The sequence below is a fragment of the Lynx canadensis genome, chromosome A1 (genome assembly GCF_007474595.2).
Source record: "Lynx canadensis isolate LIC74 chromosome A1, mLynCan4.pri.v2, whole genome shotgun sequence".
Lineage (NCBI taxonomy): Eukaryota > Metazoa > Chordata > Mammalia > Carnivora > Felidae > Lynx > Lynx canadensis.
Window position 1 is genome coordinate 71,807,350 of NC_044303.2, and position 18,563 is coordinate 71,825,912.

Below are 18,563 nucleotides of genomic sequence, written 5' to 3' on the forward strand. Positions count from 1 at the left end.
TGTCAAGATTCTGGCTTGCCTTACTGATGATTTTCATTCCCAAACTGGGGTTTGGCCAAGCATACAAATGTACAAATGTGTCTACATCTGTCACTATGTGGAACTTGTTACATGCATGGACTTGATTTCCTCTTGTCTAGAGCTAAACTCCAACCAGTCTGAGGTCCTGACTGTTGGCTTCTATGTGTAACCGTATGGGAACACAGGCATTCCCTCACCCACTCTCCTTCTACCCATCACCAATTGATTCCTGAGCATTTCTTAGGTCAGTTCCCATGTCTCCAACTTCACTGCCACTTGGCTACAGCAAGCCCCCTCATCCCTCCCCTGGCCACATGGAGTGGTCTCTTCACTGGTTTGCCTCCTTACAATTTCGTCTCCACTGACAGCCCAAGTGATCTTTTCAAAATAGACATCTGGTCATGTTGCCCCCCGCCCCCCACCCTGCTTTGCAGTGTCCCATGGTTAAGGACCATCTGGTCCTGGTCACTTTTACCTGCTCCAGCAAGTGCCCCTCCCCCTTCCCCTTGGACTTTGTTCAGCAAGTACTTTAGCTTTCTCAAGGAAGGGCCTTTGCATGTGGGTTTTCTTATGTATGCAGTCCAGGTTTTCTCAACCTTGGCACTACTGACACTTTGGGCCAGATCATTTTCTTTGGTGGGGGCTGTCCTGTGTATTGTAGGATGTGTAATTGTAACATCCTCCCACTCACCGTCAGTTCTGACAACCAAAAACATCTCTGGGCATTGCCAACTGTCCCCTGTGAGTAAAATCTCCTGTGAGTGAGAACTACTGACCTAGAGTGATCTTATTCCCCTCTGCCTTTCAAATCTCAGTTCAAAAGCCACCTCAGGGAACCCCTTCCTGACTATTCAGGCAAGATCCGGTCTCCCTCTTCTATTATTAATTATATGACTACGTGATAATTATAGCTTCTCACTGTACTATCCCCTACATGAAGGCAAAGGGTCATATCCACTTCTGCTCACCACTGTATTCCCTCTGCCTAGGAGAGTATCTGGCACACAGCAGGCACTTAGATTTGTTGACTGAGGGAATGAATGTATTTAAGGTCAAATCTGTTTGCTGCAAAAATCTACACCCTTCTCCAAAATTCCAATCTGTCATTTTTTGAGGGTCTCCTGGGCCAAGTACTTCATTAGGGTGAGGGAGGCTGTATTATCTCCATTTTACAGATGAGAAACTGGGGCTTAAGCAATGCTAAATGGCTTGCCTATGGCATCACAGTGGGAGAACCAAGACCCAAGTCTAGGTTTTCTCACCCCAAAGTCTAAGCTGAAGGATGTGAATACAGACATAGATGTCCACTGCTGTGCTATGGGGCTCAACCTTTTATTCTGCATGATATTTTAAGTCGGTCATTTGAAATAGAATAAATGTAAAGACCATGCTTAATAAATAGGGTAGAATCAGAACCCCAGAGAGCCCCATCAAGGCAGTAGGCTAAGTCTAAGGATGAAACTTTTTAAATTTATTTATTTTTGAAGTTTATTTATTTTGAGAGAATCCCAAGAAGGTTCCACACCATCAGCACAGAGCCTGACATGGGGCTCAAACTCACCAACCGTGAGATCATGATCTATACCGAAACCAAGAGTTGGGCTCTTAACTGACTGAGCCACCTAGGTACCCCAAAACATTTTTTACAATTTTTAAAAATGTTTTTATTTATTTTTGAAGGAGAGAGAGAGAGAGAGAGACAGAGCATGAGCAGGGGAGGAGCAGAGACAGAGGGAGACACAGAATTCGAAGCAGGCTCCAGGCTCTAAGCTGTCAGCACAGAGCCCGATGCGGGGCTCGAACCCATGAACTTTGAGATCATGACTCGAGCCAAAGTCAGACGCTCAACCGACTGAGCCACCCAGGCGCCCTGTACCACAAAACTTTTTAAATGTTTACTTTTGAAAGAAAGAGAGAGAAATAGTGGGGCAGGGGCAGAGAGAGAGGGAGACAGAGGATTCGAAGTGAGCTCCATGTTGACAGCAGTGAGCACAATGGGAAGCTTGAACTCACGAACCTTGAGATCATACCCTGAGCCAAAGTTGGATGCTTAACTGACTGAGCTACTCAAGTGCCCCTAAGGATGAAACTTTTAAGGACTACCGGAAGGCTGAATATAAACAGGGAAGAAATGTAGCAAACAGAGGACAACCACAAACTGCCTTTTTGTGTGTGTGTGTGTATGTGTGTGTGTGATCTCACCATTAGGGAGCTATAGGATGATGGTCAGGCTCTCAGATTTCTCAACCTGGACACTCCTCCCATGTCTGTTTTGACAACCACCCCCCACCCCCTCACTCCACTTCCTACTGTGATTAGCACTGAAAACATTAAAATAAAATAAGAGGGGAAATGAGAGACAGACTCCCACTTCCCGCTTGTTGGGAAGGAAACCCAAGAAGCAGAGGGTGGCCACCTCAAGGTGGAGAGAAAAGGGCCAGCGTCAGCATGGTGCACTTCCAAGATCTGTGGAGACAGAAGACTGCCTGAAGTATCAATCAAATTAATGACTGTTTTCTCTGCAGAGAAGACAGCCATAATGGAAATCCTGAGAGATGGGGCAGTGGAAGCTAAGGGGATTCCTTCTGTAGGCAGGGGTCCCGGATGTGCATGTCTTGGTTTGACACTAAAGTTTTAGTATTGGTAGGAAAAAAACTCCTGAAGGAGCTTTTACAAGAAATATTTTTCTTTACTCTCAAAAGGCAAGTACTGTTATAAAGAAAGAAATTTGCTTTCAAAACAAAGATCGACAAGCATATAGTGCATCTATTATCTGTTGAGCTAAGCACTGTAGGAACATAAATAAGAATAAGACAGCTCCCGCCCCTAAGAGATCTATAAATTGTTACTGTTATTTTGGGACCATTTAAAAAATGTTTGAAACACAGCACTTCCTTTTCTGATGTATGTCACACACCAGTACTTTCTTTCCTGATGTACCTCAACCATCATAAGTCACAATTTCTAAATTACAATTCATTGCAGATCTGCTCCCCAAAATGTGAGTGTAGAGAATTAAATTCATCTCATTGTGGATCCGTTCATCCCATTCTCTAAACTTGGATAGAGGACAATTGTATTAAATGGTCTCTAACACCAAAGAGAAGCCACATATGAAAAAGGATGAATTGGTCACTTGGATTTCATTTTAAGGGAAAGGAAGACACAAAGTTCATGAACTTGAAAATCACCTATTAAGAAGGCAATACATTTTTATACCAGCCTGTGTAATAATTTTACTGCATAAGATATTATAGAGGTTGCATAAAGCATTAGGTCAACACCATATACAGAAGAATAAAGCAAAAAGGATTATCTTGATCAAATAAAATAGAAAAAAATTCAATTCTTAAAAATACCACAAATTCCCCAAATGTGGCTCTTTTTAAGACAAAATCTACCTCTTGCATTTCCTGAATATAGTAATGACTGTGGTTCCATTAAGCCAAACAGAACACTGCCTTATAGCTAAAAACTTAAAAAAAGCAACTTACAGAGATATGTAACCCTCTTAATACTGTATATAACAAAAACAAAAACATCAGGCTGACTGCCTGCTTTTGCCTAAAGCATGGCTTGAATTTACTATTAATACCAACAGCTTATATAGAATGTGAATACTACATAATTTCCTTTGTCATGAAGCTGCACAAATCGGAGAATCCAAAAATGATTGCAGGAGTGAGTCTTCCAATGACGGGAAAGTATATAAATATACTAGATGTTAAAATTTCCATTCTTCATTCAATTATTTGCCCTGTTTAAAACATAAAAATACAAATAAATATATTTCCTTACAAGGGAAATTCATAGTCTATTGTTAAAAAAAGATAAAGAAACAAAAATCTTAATTTACTTTTTCTTGTCATTAAATAAAAATTCTAATATACAGACATTCGATATTTATATAAACTGTGGGAGTCCATTTATGATTTCTTGTTCACAACTGACATTTAATAGTGTTAGTCTCTGTACAACGTGGCTCACACCCCATATGTAGCTTTAATTTTACATTCTGCTCCACCTAATTTTTTTTTCTCTTTTTTTCTTTTTAATTAAAAAAGATTTCATTTTTGGAATTTTAGGATTTACATTTGAGTCGTCTGAAAAAATACAATTTCAATGCAAAAACCACATCGAGCATTCAAGAAGAGTATACTGCTGGTGCTGTAATCTTTTTGCGTGTCTTTTTGCGTGTTTTCATAGAAAAAAAACCAGTCAAATAAACAACATGTAGGACTTTTAAATGGTTAAACACAACCATATCATATTAATGATACGCCTCATGCACACAAACAAAAAATGAAGGAAAAAGGATCAGACGTCTTTCTTTTGCTTTTGTTCTAGCTTTCTTCTTAATAGACCATAATTCTCCTTAGTTCCTGATGCAGTGGGGTCAAGCTGCAGAGAGATTTCATAGTGTTTTTTGGCCAAGTCTAGATGTCCCCAACGATGATAAAGCACAGCTGAAATAGCAAGAGAGGGATTTCATTGGAAATGCTTCTGAATACCTTACAGTATTCCCAACCACTTGTGCCAATACACACACACACACGCGCGCGCGCACACACACACACACACACACACAGTTTTCAAAAATCATTGTTTCAAATAATATTGTTTGTGCTGCAAACTTTATTTAATAACCACACTCCCTGGTGATTGTCTGTTTAACCACCTCCCGTTACTCCTGGGGTTCTGCAGATCACTAGATATGACCCATCTTCTTACAGCAACATTATTACATAAAGAAGGAAACTAAGATTACATCAAGGTTCTCAAAGTTGCCATGAAAGTTCCAGGAAGTCAGGCTGGATATGGCTGGGCTCTGGTATGTCTCAGGGCCCCGACCATGCGCCAAGTCCAGCATCTGAATAATGATTCCCCTACATCTTTTGTCAAAATACTAGCTTGTTTGTTGCTAGCTAGGAATAAGGGCACTCACATCAAGATCTGACCATAAAATGATAGTTAAAATCTATTAGAATGGTAAGTGTCTGATTATTATCATGATTTTGTAAGTGAAACTAATTTTTTACATGGGCGGAAGAGTAACTATTGCTGCTTTGTGACTTTCATGATGAGTAGCTACAGAGTCTGTAGGGAACTGATTTGGTGAAAACATAGTCACATGCTGAGCATTCTAAGCATTGACATGACACTCTAAAAATGGTAATTATTGAGATATAAAAATGGAAAAAGGAATTCTAGAGAATAAATAATTGTAAATGCACCTTAATTTTATTTTGTTTTTTTATAACCTTTTTAAAAAAAATCTTTCTTCATTTTGAGAGAGAGAGAGACAGAATGTGAGTGGGGAAGGGGCAGAGAGAGAGGGAGACACAGAATCTGAAGCAGGCTCCAGGCTCTGAGCTGTCAGCACAGAGCCTGATGTGTGGCTCGAACCCATGAACTGTGAGATCATGACCTGAGCCAAAGTCAGACGCTTAAAGGACTGAGCCACCTAGGCGCCCCTGTAAATGTACTTTTAGCAGAGACCTAAGAGAACATAAGAACACAGTGGAGACCAGGCTATAATGGAAGGTCCTCTATGGAATAAAGGAAAGGATGTAAGTTAGACCAGAAACTTCCAAAGTAATTCTGTGTTTAACATTCTAGGATCTTTCACACAAAGAAAGAAACTCGAAGTTTATCATAAGAAGGGGATAAACTGAGTGGGGAATTTTGGGTGTTGGTCTGGTCATACAGTTACAACTTATACATAGGACTACTATTTTGCTACCTTTTTAATGTAATAATTTCTTTAAAAAAAAAACACATCTTAGAGGGGCACCTGGGTGGCTCAGTCGGTTAAGCATCTGACTCTTGATCTCGACTCAGATCATGATCTCATGGTTTGTGGGATTGAGCCCCACATGGGGCTGACAGCATGAAGAATGCTTGGGATCCTGTCCCTCCCTCTTTGGTTGCACTCTCACTCTCTCTCTCTCTCTCTCTCTCAAAATAAATAAATAAACTTAAAAAAAAAAACCCACATCTTAGAACCAGATTATAAAGACCAATGCAGGCTAGATTTGTTAAAAACTACTTTCTCTACATTGATATTACAGAATGCACCCATTTCTTTAAACTTACACGGACTTTTGATATGATTCAAATTGAAAATTTTCCTTACCCAAATTGCCATGGTAACTTGCAGCATTTGGATGAGCTTTAATTGCTTTGAGGAATAAAGCTTCAGATTCCTGAAGAATGATATAAAAAATAAGGTATTGCACGATGCAAAAGCAACACACAGTTTTGCTGTGTACAGTTTTCAAACATTTAAAACTGTTCAAACGTTGTTTTGTGACACTGCATCCTTCTCCCAGAAACATTTGGGAAGGCCAGCGGGGCCATACCCCGTTAAGAGGTTCTGAAGGGCAATCAGGGAAGTGTGTGACAGGGCAAAGGGGACAGAACAATAGTGAGGGGAAGATGGGCAACGGAGAGCAATGGTGGCTGCAGAGAGAGCACGAATATGCTAATGAGCTTTGCCACCTGCCTCCCAAAAGTGGCTGAAAGTTTGCACCTTGAGGCAAGTAGCTCGATTCAGGGTGCAGTGGAGGATGAGCCAGAGTCAAATGACCAGGAAAGGGCTAGGCTGTTGAGGACACCCACAAAAGCGTCATTTTCCTTCAGCATCAATGAATTCATTTCTAGGATTCTCAAGGTAGAAGCTGGGGCCGATTTAATCCCCCCAAGACTCACAACCCCTCAGCAATCCAGAAGGGGCTCATTCAGCTGGAAAAAATAAGCAGGGAGAAGCAGGGAGAGACAACTACCTGTCACGTAAGCAGTCGCAGGATTGTATGTGACCATGACCAAATGCCCCTGGTGTGTGTGAACTGGTTCTTGTATAGACTTGCATTTCCTCCAAATAGTGCTCATTTCCAATTGGGCTGCAAAAAGGCACGGCCAAGTGTTTTTTTACCTGATCATCATGTGACCATGGCTGCCTGGATGGTCCCGTTCTACCATAATGCTGGGAGATAAAGATGCCGAACTGTTCTTTGCTGACATCTGCCGGGGGTAGCTACTCACACCCGTCTACATTTGTGCTACTGAAGGGCCACACATGCTTTAGTGAGTATCAAACAGTAAGCTTAAACAACTAAAGTTGGTGGATGGGGGACAGGTTTGCTCCTTCTAGCTGCACCTTCTGTGAATTTTCCAGGCGGGCTTCCTGGAAAATATCTAGGATCGTGCATTTTATAAAGTGTAGAAGGACCAATTTCCTTGCCCTGTGATGGCCCATGGTACTCCTGAGAAACAGGTCGGGCATTTGGGCAAACAGCTCTGAAGCCACAACCTTTTTAGAGAGAGCTGGCAGAGAAAATTTTATATTTTGGAGATGTTGTCCAAAAAGGACTGAATGAAGACATTGTTACAAGATGTCAGCAAACAGCACTTCCGGAGCTCAGAGTCAATGTCTACGTTCCAAGCTGTGGTCGCTGAAACTCGTTCAAGGAAGTGTAAGGTTTTCCTGACATATTAGGTATGCTGGTAAAAAAGAAACCAAATGGATTGCATACATTTGGAGTGGTTTCTAAGTACCTATGCTTTCTGATGACTTTCAAATATTACCATTTAATCTAAAATCTGAGAAATAGGAAGTCCAGGGAATCTAAATCTACTTTAAAATGCTTCTCTACTTGCAAAGGAAGCAGAGTTAATTAGAGACAACTGATGGAGAGAGAAAAAGCAAGTTAGGAGTTCTCGGGGGACTCTGGATTCGTTTAAGGAATTTTTGAAATGCCCATGAGTATGGACACCATTCAGGAGGACGTGGAGTCAGAGTCAGATTTGGAGGACACGGTGGTGTTCAGGATGGCAAGTGCAGAGAGAGGAGCAGGGCTTGTACCGTGTTGGGGGGCTGCCGCTCTTGGCAAGGCAGAGCCTGAACGTTGAGTGGGGGTGTGAGGAGGCTGAGTGAGGTAATGGGGGAGGAAAAACTAAGTCAAAGTTCCCGAGTTTAAAAATGGCACACTGACAGAAGGGGCATCGGGAGGAAAGAGAGGTTCTATGCTTCCATCTCGGTTATGTGACAGTGGGGTGGCCATGAAAGGATGCTTCAGGGGCTGCTGTTAGGTAACAGGGCTGCTCAGATGACAATCTGCCCCATAATCACAGGGGCACAAGGCATTGTGCACAGATACAGATCACTGTGCACATCAATGTCTTAAGAGGGAATCTGGAAGCCTGAATGTTTCAAGGCCAAATGTGGGAAGCATTCAGCCATTTCACAGCTGTAACCGGGCACTTAATAAATGCCCATTAGCACGCTGGATAGCAGAGGAGTTGTAAAAATGGGACTTGGGGCTCTGCCCTCGTGAAGTCTCCAGGCTCACTAATGAGATTTGTCAAGTTAATGATAATACAGAACAGCAAAGGCTTAGGCGAAGTGAGTTATATAGACAGCAGACACCTGTCCTGACTCTCCATCCCTAAGTCCCCACTACCTTGCCACCTCTGCAGAGAGTCCCCACCCAGTGCCCTTCAAGGACGGGCTAGAAGTAGCTGACCAACAGCAATGGGGGTCACTTCTGCAGCATCGTGAGAGGAAAATCTAAATTCCAAATCCTGACCTTAAAACAATATATGAAGCAAGCACCCGGTGGCTGACACCACAGCTCAGGGAGTAACATCATGTCCCTCCTTTTGGCAGAACTGTTGCAAGGTTCTTATTTTGGATTTCATCTTCTGTTTCCTCATCTTAGGTTTAGCACCCTGGCCTACACAATTAGGATGCAAAATGTGTAGAGAAATAGGAAACTCATTTCTCCATTCTGCTCTATGGAGTATTTTCTACTTTATCTGAGAAAAAAAAATGATATGAACTGGAAGCCAAATGAACCGTGGGTTCTATCACCTTAATAGAGTTCTAGTTTATAGGCTGTGGGGTGATAGAAAAATCAACACAATGGTTACATAGGCTGCATCTTGAAAATGACTGGCTGTAGCTGGTCACTGGACACTCCCAACCCGTCCCAGGCTGACGGGGATGCCTGGAGAGGTCGGTAGAAGGGAAAACCACAAAACTTGCCTTCTTTCCCTGGTTCTTTACAGGTAAGTCCATAAAAAATAAAAATTAACCCCCTCAAAAAGTCATCTCTGGAGCAAAATCTAGAAACATCAAAATATTAACCGGGGCCATCAAACTCTCTGATATTTAAAAATGAGACATGCATGAACTATCTTACTGTTGTTTTGGAAAACTGCCAGTAATGGTATGTGATGAGCAGAGGAGAAGTTAGGTAACATGGAACACACATGAATGAATCACTTCCTTTAGGCCCGGTGTGATCAACATTCGATACAGCTCCTGATTCTGAAAGAAAAAATTGCTGCCACAGAGGATGAAGGCACTGCATCTGAAAGTGTGTTTTCTGTAGCATCTGTGTTAGAAACCTAGGATGCTAGCTGCAAGTGCACAGTCCCGGACTCCACCCTGTCGACTGAGACAGCATCCTGTGGGGAGGAATCTGCGCATTTGTATCTAATACACTCCCTCACTGGTTCTGAGCCGCACGCTTGAAGTCTGAGATCACTGATGTTAGGAACACAGAGTCCCCTTCAGGCCACAGGGTGCCGTGCGCCTTCTGATTCGCAGTTGTCACTCCTGGCCAGTCCTGGGAGCCTAGATCTAGTATCTTTTGGTTCCACTGGTCAGACAATTCCAGGGCCTTGCAGATGACCTACAGCTTAACTCTAGATGAGGAAAAACTCTAAATGGGCAAGAACCAGTCCTGCATTCCCCACGGGCTGGAATTTTTTTGTGCAGAAGACCGCACCAACAAATCAGAGCTCCCACCTGCCTACGAGGGACAAAATCAAACAACTTCGTGCCAGGGTTGGGGCTGGGCATCACTGCCTCCTCTCTGGGCTTCTCCTCCCCACCCCACATTTGAGCAATGGTGATGAATTCTGATGAGAAAGGACACAAAGTCTGTGCAAATCCATCTTTTGGGCAAATCCATCTTTTTGACCAAGCCACACTGGTACGCTGCCACCACTGTTTTTGCCTAATTCTGAATTTAACTGGGCAGAAGTAACATTTATGGCTTCTGTCAGATGCTGGCATTAATTGCAAGAAATCACGGCCTGCAGTTTACACACCTTGTATTTCTGGGACTTCCCCAGCACATTTGCCAACGAGAACATCAGAGAGTGATCATTAGGTATTAATTCCAGCGCCTCTCTTCCAACTGCTTCAGCTTGGGCTAAATTACCTGCAAGGAAAACATAGAAAAATTAAAAAAAAAAACATGTTAACATTGTACTGGTATGACTTAAGAAAATCAATGAAGAATGCATAACACACATATACACATGCAATATACACACAACACACAAACACCACACACATACACACAACACAGAACACACATACACACAGATAACACATACATACACACAGCACACACAAACACACATACACACAACAGACACATACACACATGGCACATAACACACATATACACAGATGACACATACATACAGCACAGCACACACATATACATACACACAACATACACATACACACAACACATAACACACATACAGCACAACACACACACAACACGTAATACACATATGCACAGATAACACACATACACACAGCACAACACACATATACATACACACAATACACAAACATTACATATACACAGCACAACATACACATATACATATACACACACAACACATAACACATGTCTATAGATAACACACACACAGCACACACATATACAAACATACAATACACACATCACACACATATACACATAGCACACATGCACACAGATAACACACATACACATAGCACAACACACACGTATACATACTCACCACACACACACACACACACACACAAAACCCCATAAATTGCAAAGATACTGCAGTCTAGTGCAATTCTAACATAATATACAAACAGCTTTTGATTAAATTCTTTAAAAGCATATAAAACCTAGTTTTAATTTTTTCCCAGATACCAGTTATACCCACATCGGAGAAAACAAGTCTGCACCATAAGAGTATCCACAGTAACACTTTAATAACTGAGTATTTATCATATCGAAGTATACATTTTGTATTTTCATTAGAAGCACTGCTTAGATGGCTCACTAGCTTGAAATTCTGCCAAATTAAAACTATCATTTCTTATGGGCTGCTTGGATTTTCAAAACTAGGGGAGCAGGGTAACTCCTGGTTGACCGAGCTAAGATCTGGGTTGAGGAACCACATCATCAAGTCTGTTAGCATCCTATCTAAAAGAAGAACCCATGACTCTGTAGGTTTGAGGGCATCTCCTTTGACAACAGTCCATGAACTTTAGAGCATGGTCTTCACAGGTCGTAAACCCAGAAGCCATTTTTGCTCTTTTGGTGCCTCTAGCATGGGGACGGGCAATGCTAGATAACACACTTCAGACGAAACGAGATCTTAGCACCCATCTTCACCCCTGGCTCAGCACTAATTCAAAGTAAAGTGTCATTTTCCCACACATACCTGTTTCAATAGGTCAAAGGAAACTCTGTCTTCTAGAAGAACAGACATTTTTGTATTATTCCATATTATTTTTTTAAAACTAATACACACTAGACAAAGAAAAAGCACGCTAATCTGTTTCCTAAGTATTCAATGGCACCGCATCATGGCTCCATTTCCTCCAATGTATTTAATTCACCTCTCCGTACCTGTATTGTCAAGGAGTATGATCATGTTGTTCCAGGCCAAACTGTGCTCTGGTTTCAGCACAGTGGCGTTTCTCCACGCATTCAACGCATCGACATGACGATTCAGATCTGCGTACTGGAAACAAATCATGGCCCCCAAAAATCAGTATTCCAATGTTCTTGCTTCCTCTAGGACATAACCAAACCCAAAACCAAACCCTACCAAGCCTAACTTATAATTACAGAACTTCTAATTTTTCGTATTAACTCGCTGAATCTCAAAATACCTCACTGAAGTACATAACTATTCCCATTTTACAGATGAAACAACAGAGGTACAGAAAAATTAAGTAATTTGCCCAAAGTTACACATCTAGAAATGGCAGAGTTGGAATGAGAACCAGGTAGTCTAGTTCCCAAGCCTACAACCTCTTAACTATAATTCATAATTTAGTGATCCCAGGTGTCAAATCATATTTGAGACTACTAGAGAGACAAAAATTAAAAACCGAATCATTATTCTTTTTACAGAAAGACTTCACATAGTCTATCGTTGATAAGGTATTATTTAAAGGGGTAAATAAATATTTAATGTGATTAACAGCTACATATGACGAATTCGCCATGTGAAGAATGTTCTAGTAGGTGGTTTCTGCCTACATCTAAGCTACACAGAAAACGATGAGTGTGTTAGACATATTCAGTAAACTCCTTGGAAAAATCTTAAGTGGCAATGTGAAACACCTTGGCAATTTTTTTAAGATGTTATTTTTATGTAATCTCTATATCCAACGTGGGGCTCGAACTAACAACCCAGACATCAAGAGTCACAAGCTCTTAACTGATGGAGCCAGCCAGGCACCCCCATCTTGGCAATTTGAAGCCTGTTTGCCTCCTTTTGGAAGGAGAGAATGATCTGTTGCTTTCTTTTGATAGGGCCTGTTGTTTAACACTGACAACAGCACAGAAAGCCTGGGTCTCAATCTGCATAGTTAATAAAGGCATTCCGAGGCAGAAAATGATGGATTTTTTAGCAGGTGAACCTCTTGCCTTAACTCCGTTCAAATGCCTGTGTCTTATTTGAATGAACTTCCTTTCACTCTACAAAAACTACACACGGTAACAATTTATCCAAGGTCAAGGCAATTTCCTTCCTTACTGGCAAGTCTGTCTTTTCATTAGAGGACAGAAACGTTTTTATTTTCTCATGACCCACATGGTAAACAGGTGACATATGATGCAAGAAAAAGAAAGTTTTAATTATGGAAACCTTATAAATATCCATTTGCTAAAGATGTTGTCAGATTTCTCAGGAGGCTCAGAAACTCAGGTCACAATATTTCACCCTTAAACAAGGAAATGATGTGAAAAGTTCAAAAAGTAAAATAACTTAGGGTGCTAATTATATCAACATTTAATTGCCTGAATCTGAGTTTCCACTGATTTCTTGGTCAATTCTCTCTAGCAAGTGACATTCATTTGAGTTAATTGGGCAAAATCTGTGATGACATTCTTTCTAACACACAGGCAAACCAACATCATTAACACAACACCAAAATTCTTCACATAGGTTATTATTTCTTCTTCTTCTTATTACTATTTACTGAAGAATAACAACAAACTGAATCAGGCAAAATTTACTTTTATTTTGTCTCAATGTTTACCCTTCTTAGATTATCAATACAAAGTGAACAACACTTTAAGGGAAGCCGAGGAAAATGGTGACTTAGCCAGAACTACCATCCAGAAAGTAGACAGGCAATGAGCACATTATTTACCTCTTAGCTCTATGCCCATCCTTCTATACTCTGCAATATGCATTTCCCAGAGTCCTTTGCTACTTGGCCCCTTGTTAGGCTTCTGCCAACAGGAGTCGCAGGTGACATCAGATGGCTTGAAGAGGGGCCCTTTCCCCCACTCTCCCATTGCTGCTCCTGTTCCTTGGCGGTGCATCTGATGGGGCAATTCCTCCCACTCCCTACCCCCCACCCCCCACCTCCATGGTGCCAGGCTGGAAGCAGTGGTCCTTCTTCATGATCTTAGTTCTTGAGATTATGGTAGCTCCTGAGATGGTAGCCCCCTCTCTGAGCCCTTCTATTCTGGTGGCACCACTTCCTCTTGTTTGTTACCCCAATGCTACAGGGTTTCCTTACACTCTCACAGTTCATGTCATCTAACCAGTTCTATCTTCTAGCCTTCCAACAGTTGTCTAACCCATTCTCTGCACTGAATCTTCTCTATTTAAAATACTTAGCATAGGGGTGCCTGGCTGGCTTAGGAAGAGCATGTGACTCCTGATCTTGGGGTTGTAAGTTCGAGCCCATGTTGGGTGTAGAGATTACTAAAAAATAAAAATAAAAAAAATAGGGGCGCCTGGGTGGCGCAGTCGGTTAAGCGTCCGACTTCAGCCAGGTCATGATCTCGCGGTCCGTGAGTTCGAGCCCCGCGTCAGGCTCTGGGCTGATGGCTCAGAGCCTGGAGCCTGTTTCCGATTCTGTGTCTCCCTCTCTCTCTGCCCCTCCCCTGTTCATGCTCTGTCTCTCTCTGTCCCAAAAATAAATAAACGTTGAAAAAAAAAATAAAAAAATAAATAAAAAAATAAAAAAAAATAAATAAAATGAAATAAAATAAAGTAAAATAAAATAAAATAAAATAAAATAAAATAAAATAAAATCGCATAGCTTCTGTTTTCCTAAATGGCTCCTGACTGATACAATCAGTTCTTGCAGAATGAACTGTCTCTAGTAATGCCTCCAGTCACTATTACTGCAATTCTCTAATAGTAATGTATCCCAAATAATCCAGCGTTTCCTAATTTTCTATTTCACAAGAAAACTACATTATATTCCCTTCTTATATGGGTGCAGAAATCAAAACACATTTCTGTCATTACTAAAGAGTGACTAAAGAGGATTTTTAAAAAGAAATTTTGTTATTAAGTTCGTCTTATTCACCAATATATAAATGTGTTGGTTGAGCTGTTAAAGATTAAGCTCTTAATGCTTTTAAGCTGTCAAGCAGGCAAAAGCTGGATAATTAAACAACAATGGAGAGAAAAATCTTTAAATAAGCAAGAGCAGTTGGCAGAAGGGAACATAGGAAGATCATTTTATGGTAGCATAATTAGTAAACAATACACATAGAGAGTGGCACAAGGTCTCAACACACTTAATACAACAGATGATCTTCTATGTGAAAGTGGGAATGAATCCCAAGGACTGGTGTACATGGATAAAATCCCAAATCTTATATTCTATTTTCCTTTCTTTGGACATAACTCTTACAAAGGGTTCATTTAGGGGTGCCTGGGTGGCTCAGTCGGTTGGGTGGCCGACTTCGGCTCAGGTCATGATCTCGCGGTCCGTGAGTTCGAGCCCCACGTCAGGCTCTGTGCTGACAGCTCAGAGCCTGAAGCCTGTTTCGGATTCTGTGTCTCCCTCTCTCTGACCCTCCCCCGTTCATGATCTGTCTCTGTCTCAAAAATAAATAAACGTTAAAAAAAAAATTAAAAAAAACAACAACAAATGGTTCATTTAGCATAAATTCTCTATTTTCCAAACCCCAAGGAATTGCAGTGACAGGCAGTTACTAGGAGAAAGAAAAAGACTGCTAAGTTTTAGAGCCTGAAAGTATAACCTAGAAGACTATAGGCAGATACACTCAGTTTGCAAACAATAATCTAAAAAGCTACCTTCAACGCTGAAGAAAAAAAATGAAAGAAAAATTCATATGGATATCAAGCACAATGTCATGCAGGTATTAGTGTAATAGTCACAGTAAATAAAAACAGTAATCCCTGTAATAACTGCCCAGTGCAAGTACTCAGAAAATACCCAATTTGCTCCCATCCCCCATTCTCACTTCATTAACTTTGCAAGGATCCATCCTGCTTTGTATGTGCCTGAATTTTTTGGTCTCTACTTATATCATTATAGGTGAAGTTTTACTGTCTTCCCACCATCCTCCTCAGAGAGAACAATGTAGGGTATCAAAATGTGCTTCCCCAAATATACCACTTTGACATAAGGATTATTGCACTAACGACAATTGATATTCAACAGATGCAGAAAGAAGCCTTCCAGGAGCTTCCCTTATCTGACTCAAAGCAGAAACAGTGACGTAAGGACTGCCATAAACCCCCTATGGCCACGAAGGAGGACCCACACAAACCTTCATTAGTTTCTATATGCATTTACCCTCTGATAGTTTGCCACCCTTGGAAGTCTAAAACATCTTCCTTTCTTTTGTCACTTCTCTACAAATGTATTTTAATTACAAATGTATTTGTTAAGATGCTATGTAAGCCCAAGTTCTAACTGTCTCTTTGAGTTACTCATCACTGAATTTTTCCTATGTGTATGCATGATGCATGTGTTAATATACTCTGTTTCTTTTCTCTTGTTAATCTGTAGTCAGTCTGGTTTGCAGGGCCCCAAAGAAAGAACCTAAGAGGATACAGGAAACTTTTTTATCCCTCTTTGACAGCTTCTCATTAGAATAATAGCTCTCCTTGAATCTTCAGGCTTCACAGAGAAAGCTGCTTCAACATCAATGTATGTAACTAGATCAGAATTTTAAAATGTAGAAGGAAACAGAAATGTGGCCAAGGTCAAGTGGCTCTGGAGAAAGTTATGCGGGACAACAGGAATTGCCTGCTATCAATTTTCCTTGTTTAAACATCTTGCTGTTGCACGGATTTAGTCACATTACTGTCACTTTCCTCCACGCCCAGGGAGAAACAATTCCTCTTTTCCACACTAGAGTGGGTATATAGAAATGGAAGCTTCCTAGAATACATCATAGCTGAAACACATCTTCTATTCTTTGAAAAATAAACACAGGAGCCACTTCACTTTAAAATTTAGAACACCAGCGGTATCTGCCCATTTAAAGTGACCTATGCATAATTTGAAGTGACGTGTGCACAGTGGGAGAGGTGGAACGTCACCATCATTAGCCACACATTCCTGCCACCTTGTTTCCCCTGTTCATAAAATTCAGCCTCTGCAATGTGCACAATCATGACTACTCAGTCCAGACACAAAGCAGATTAGACCAAACATATTCCCACCAAGGTAATAACTGAAGACTGGATTTTCAATAATCTTAAAGCAACTCATGTTTTCTAGGTTGTTCTCCCCAAATAGTCTCTTCTGCTCTGAGCTGATCAGTCTGTCTGCTCAAAGCTCAGATAGATCTGCTTCCCAAATGCAGGGCCAACAACAGGGTATTGAAATGTCCGGGGAATTTTGTTGGTTTGTTTTGTAAATACAGATCTTTTATGGAGCCTCTGATTCCCTAAATCCAGGATGGGTGGAAAGACTTGGATGTTCAACCAGTTTTGGGACTGACTTGTTTTGATAACACAAGGACTCCATAAAAGCAAGTCTTCAGGACCCTTAAAGTGAGGATAAATAGGCATCTCTTTAAAACAACTTTGATGTAATCCTATCTGTGCACAAGGTTGGATAAAATCTGGAAAATTATATATAAAAACTTCTTTTATTTAAAAAAATTTTTTTTAATTTATTTATTTTGAGAGAGTGGGGGGGGGGGCGGTGGAGGGGCAGAAAGAGAGAGAATCCTAAGCAGGCTCCACACTGTCAGTGCAGAGCCCGATGTGGGGCTTGATCCCATGACTGTGAGATCGTGACCTGAGCCGAAATCAAGAGTTGGATGCTCAACTGACTGAGTCACACAGGTGCCCCAGTATACAGGGCAACCAACTTTGGCTCAGGTCATAATCTCACAGTTCATGAGTTCAAGCCCTGTGTTGGGCTCTCTGCTGTCAGTGTGGAACCTGCTTTGGATCCTCTGTACCCCCCCCCCCCCCCCCGCACCTCTCCCTCTCTCAAAAAAAAAAAAAGTCACATCACTATACATGTATTCCAGTTTGGCTAAAATGAGCAAAAAATTTTCCCTTCAATGTGTCATTTAATCAAACTGAATATATGACGAACATATGTAGTTTCTTGAAACCCAATTAAAAGCTTAACTGAAGGGAGAATATAATCTTTCTTGTTTAAAGAATTTTGCTCTTTGTAGGTAAGTCTTTTTCCTCCCAGCCTTATAGAGATGTAATTGGCATTTAACCTATGTAAATTTAAGGTGCACAAGATGATGATTTGATACAGGTGTATATCATGAAATGATCACCACAGTGAAGTTAGTTCTACCTCCATCAAATCACATCATTACGTGTGCAGTTCTTTTCCTTATTAGGAAAATCCAGAGCTTTAAGGATGAAGCTGTGTATCTTCACGGAGGGTTTTCAGAAGTGATGACTGATCTATTTCACCATCGTTTGTCAATACATGTTTTCAGATTTTAAGATTACTGAACTTCTTGTATTAGCTACTGTTGTAATATTTATTTGAATAAATAAATAAAGTATAAGAAAAGAAAATCAAGAGTCATCAGCTCTTTAGTCAGTAACTAAAAGAAGAAAGTCTCTATGGAACACATTCTTTCCTATTTCCATTGGACAATCTCAAAGCCCTTTCAAATAAATCCTCCCGAGCTCTCTTTTATGGGGAGAACAGTTAGTACAAATGCCTGGGGACCCAGGGAGCTGTCCTTGGAGGAAGGAGAAGTCGGAAGCTCAGAAACCACACTATGGGTTTGTTTTTTTAATCTCCGTTTTTATTCGTGTTTTAAAAACAGGGAAAACTGATGTTTATCAGGAAGTGACCTTTGGAGTACTGTTTTATAGGGCACAAGGGATTTAAAAAATTCTAATTTATTCCTTGGTTTAACCTGTTGCCTTTGAGATAACTTAAACTTGGGTAATTCAAGTTGAATTGTTCTTTAATTAGAGCTTAGAAAGTTACAGACAAGGAAATCCAACAGCTACCTTCCAGTGAT

General features: G+C 40.8%; 1 protein-coding gene across 2 annotated transcripts in view; it reads right to left on the reverse strand.

Annotated features, from left to right (window-relative positions):
* Positions 1 to 3,145: 3,145 nt before the first annotated feature.
* TMTC4 (transmembrane O-mannosyltransferase targeting cadherins 4) overlaps positions 3,146 to 18,563 on the reverse strand; it is a 65,906-nt gene continuing 50,488 nt past the window's right edge. For both annotated transcript variants that reach the window (XM_030313592.1, XM_030313584.2), the window contains exons 15-18: positions 11,721 to 11,835; positions 10,141 to 10,253; positions 6,158 to 6,227; positions 3,146 to 4,487 (exon numbers count right to left, since the gene is read on the reverse strand). In XM_030313592.1, the coding sequence (XP_030169452.1) occupies positions 4,339 to 4,487; positions 6,158 to 6,227; positions 10,141 to 10,253; positions 11,721 to 11,835 (447 nt within the window). In that variant the 3' untranslated portion in view covers positions 3,146 to 4,338. The remainder of the gene's footprint in view (positions 4,488 to 6,157; positions 6,228 to 10,140; positions 10,254 to 11,720; positions 11,836 to 18,563) is intronic.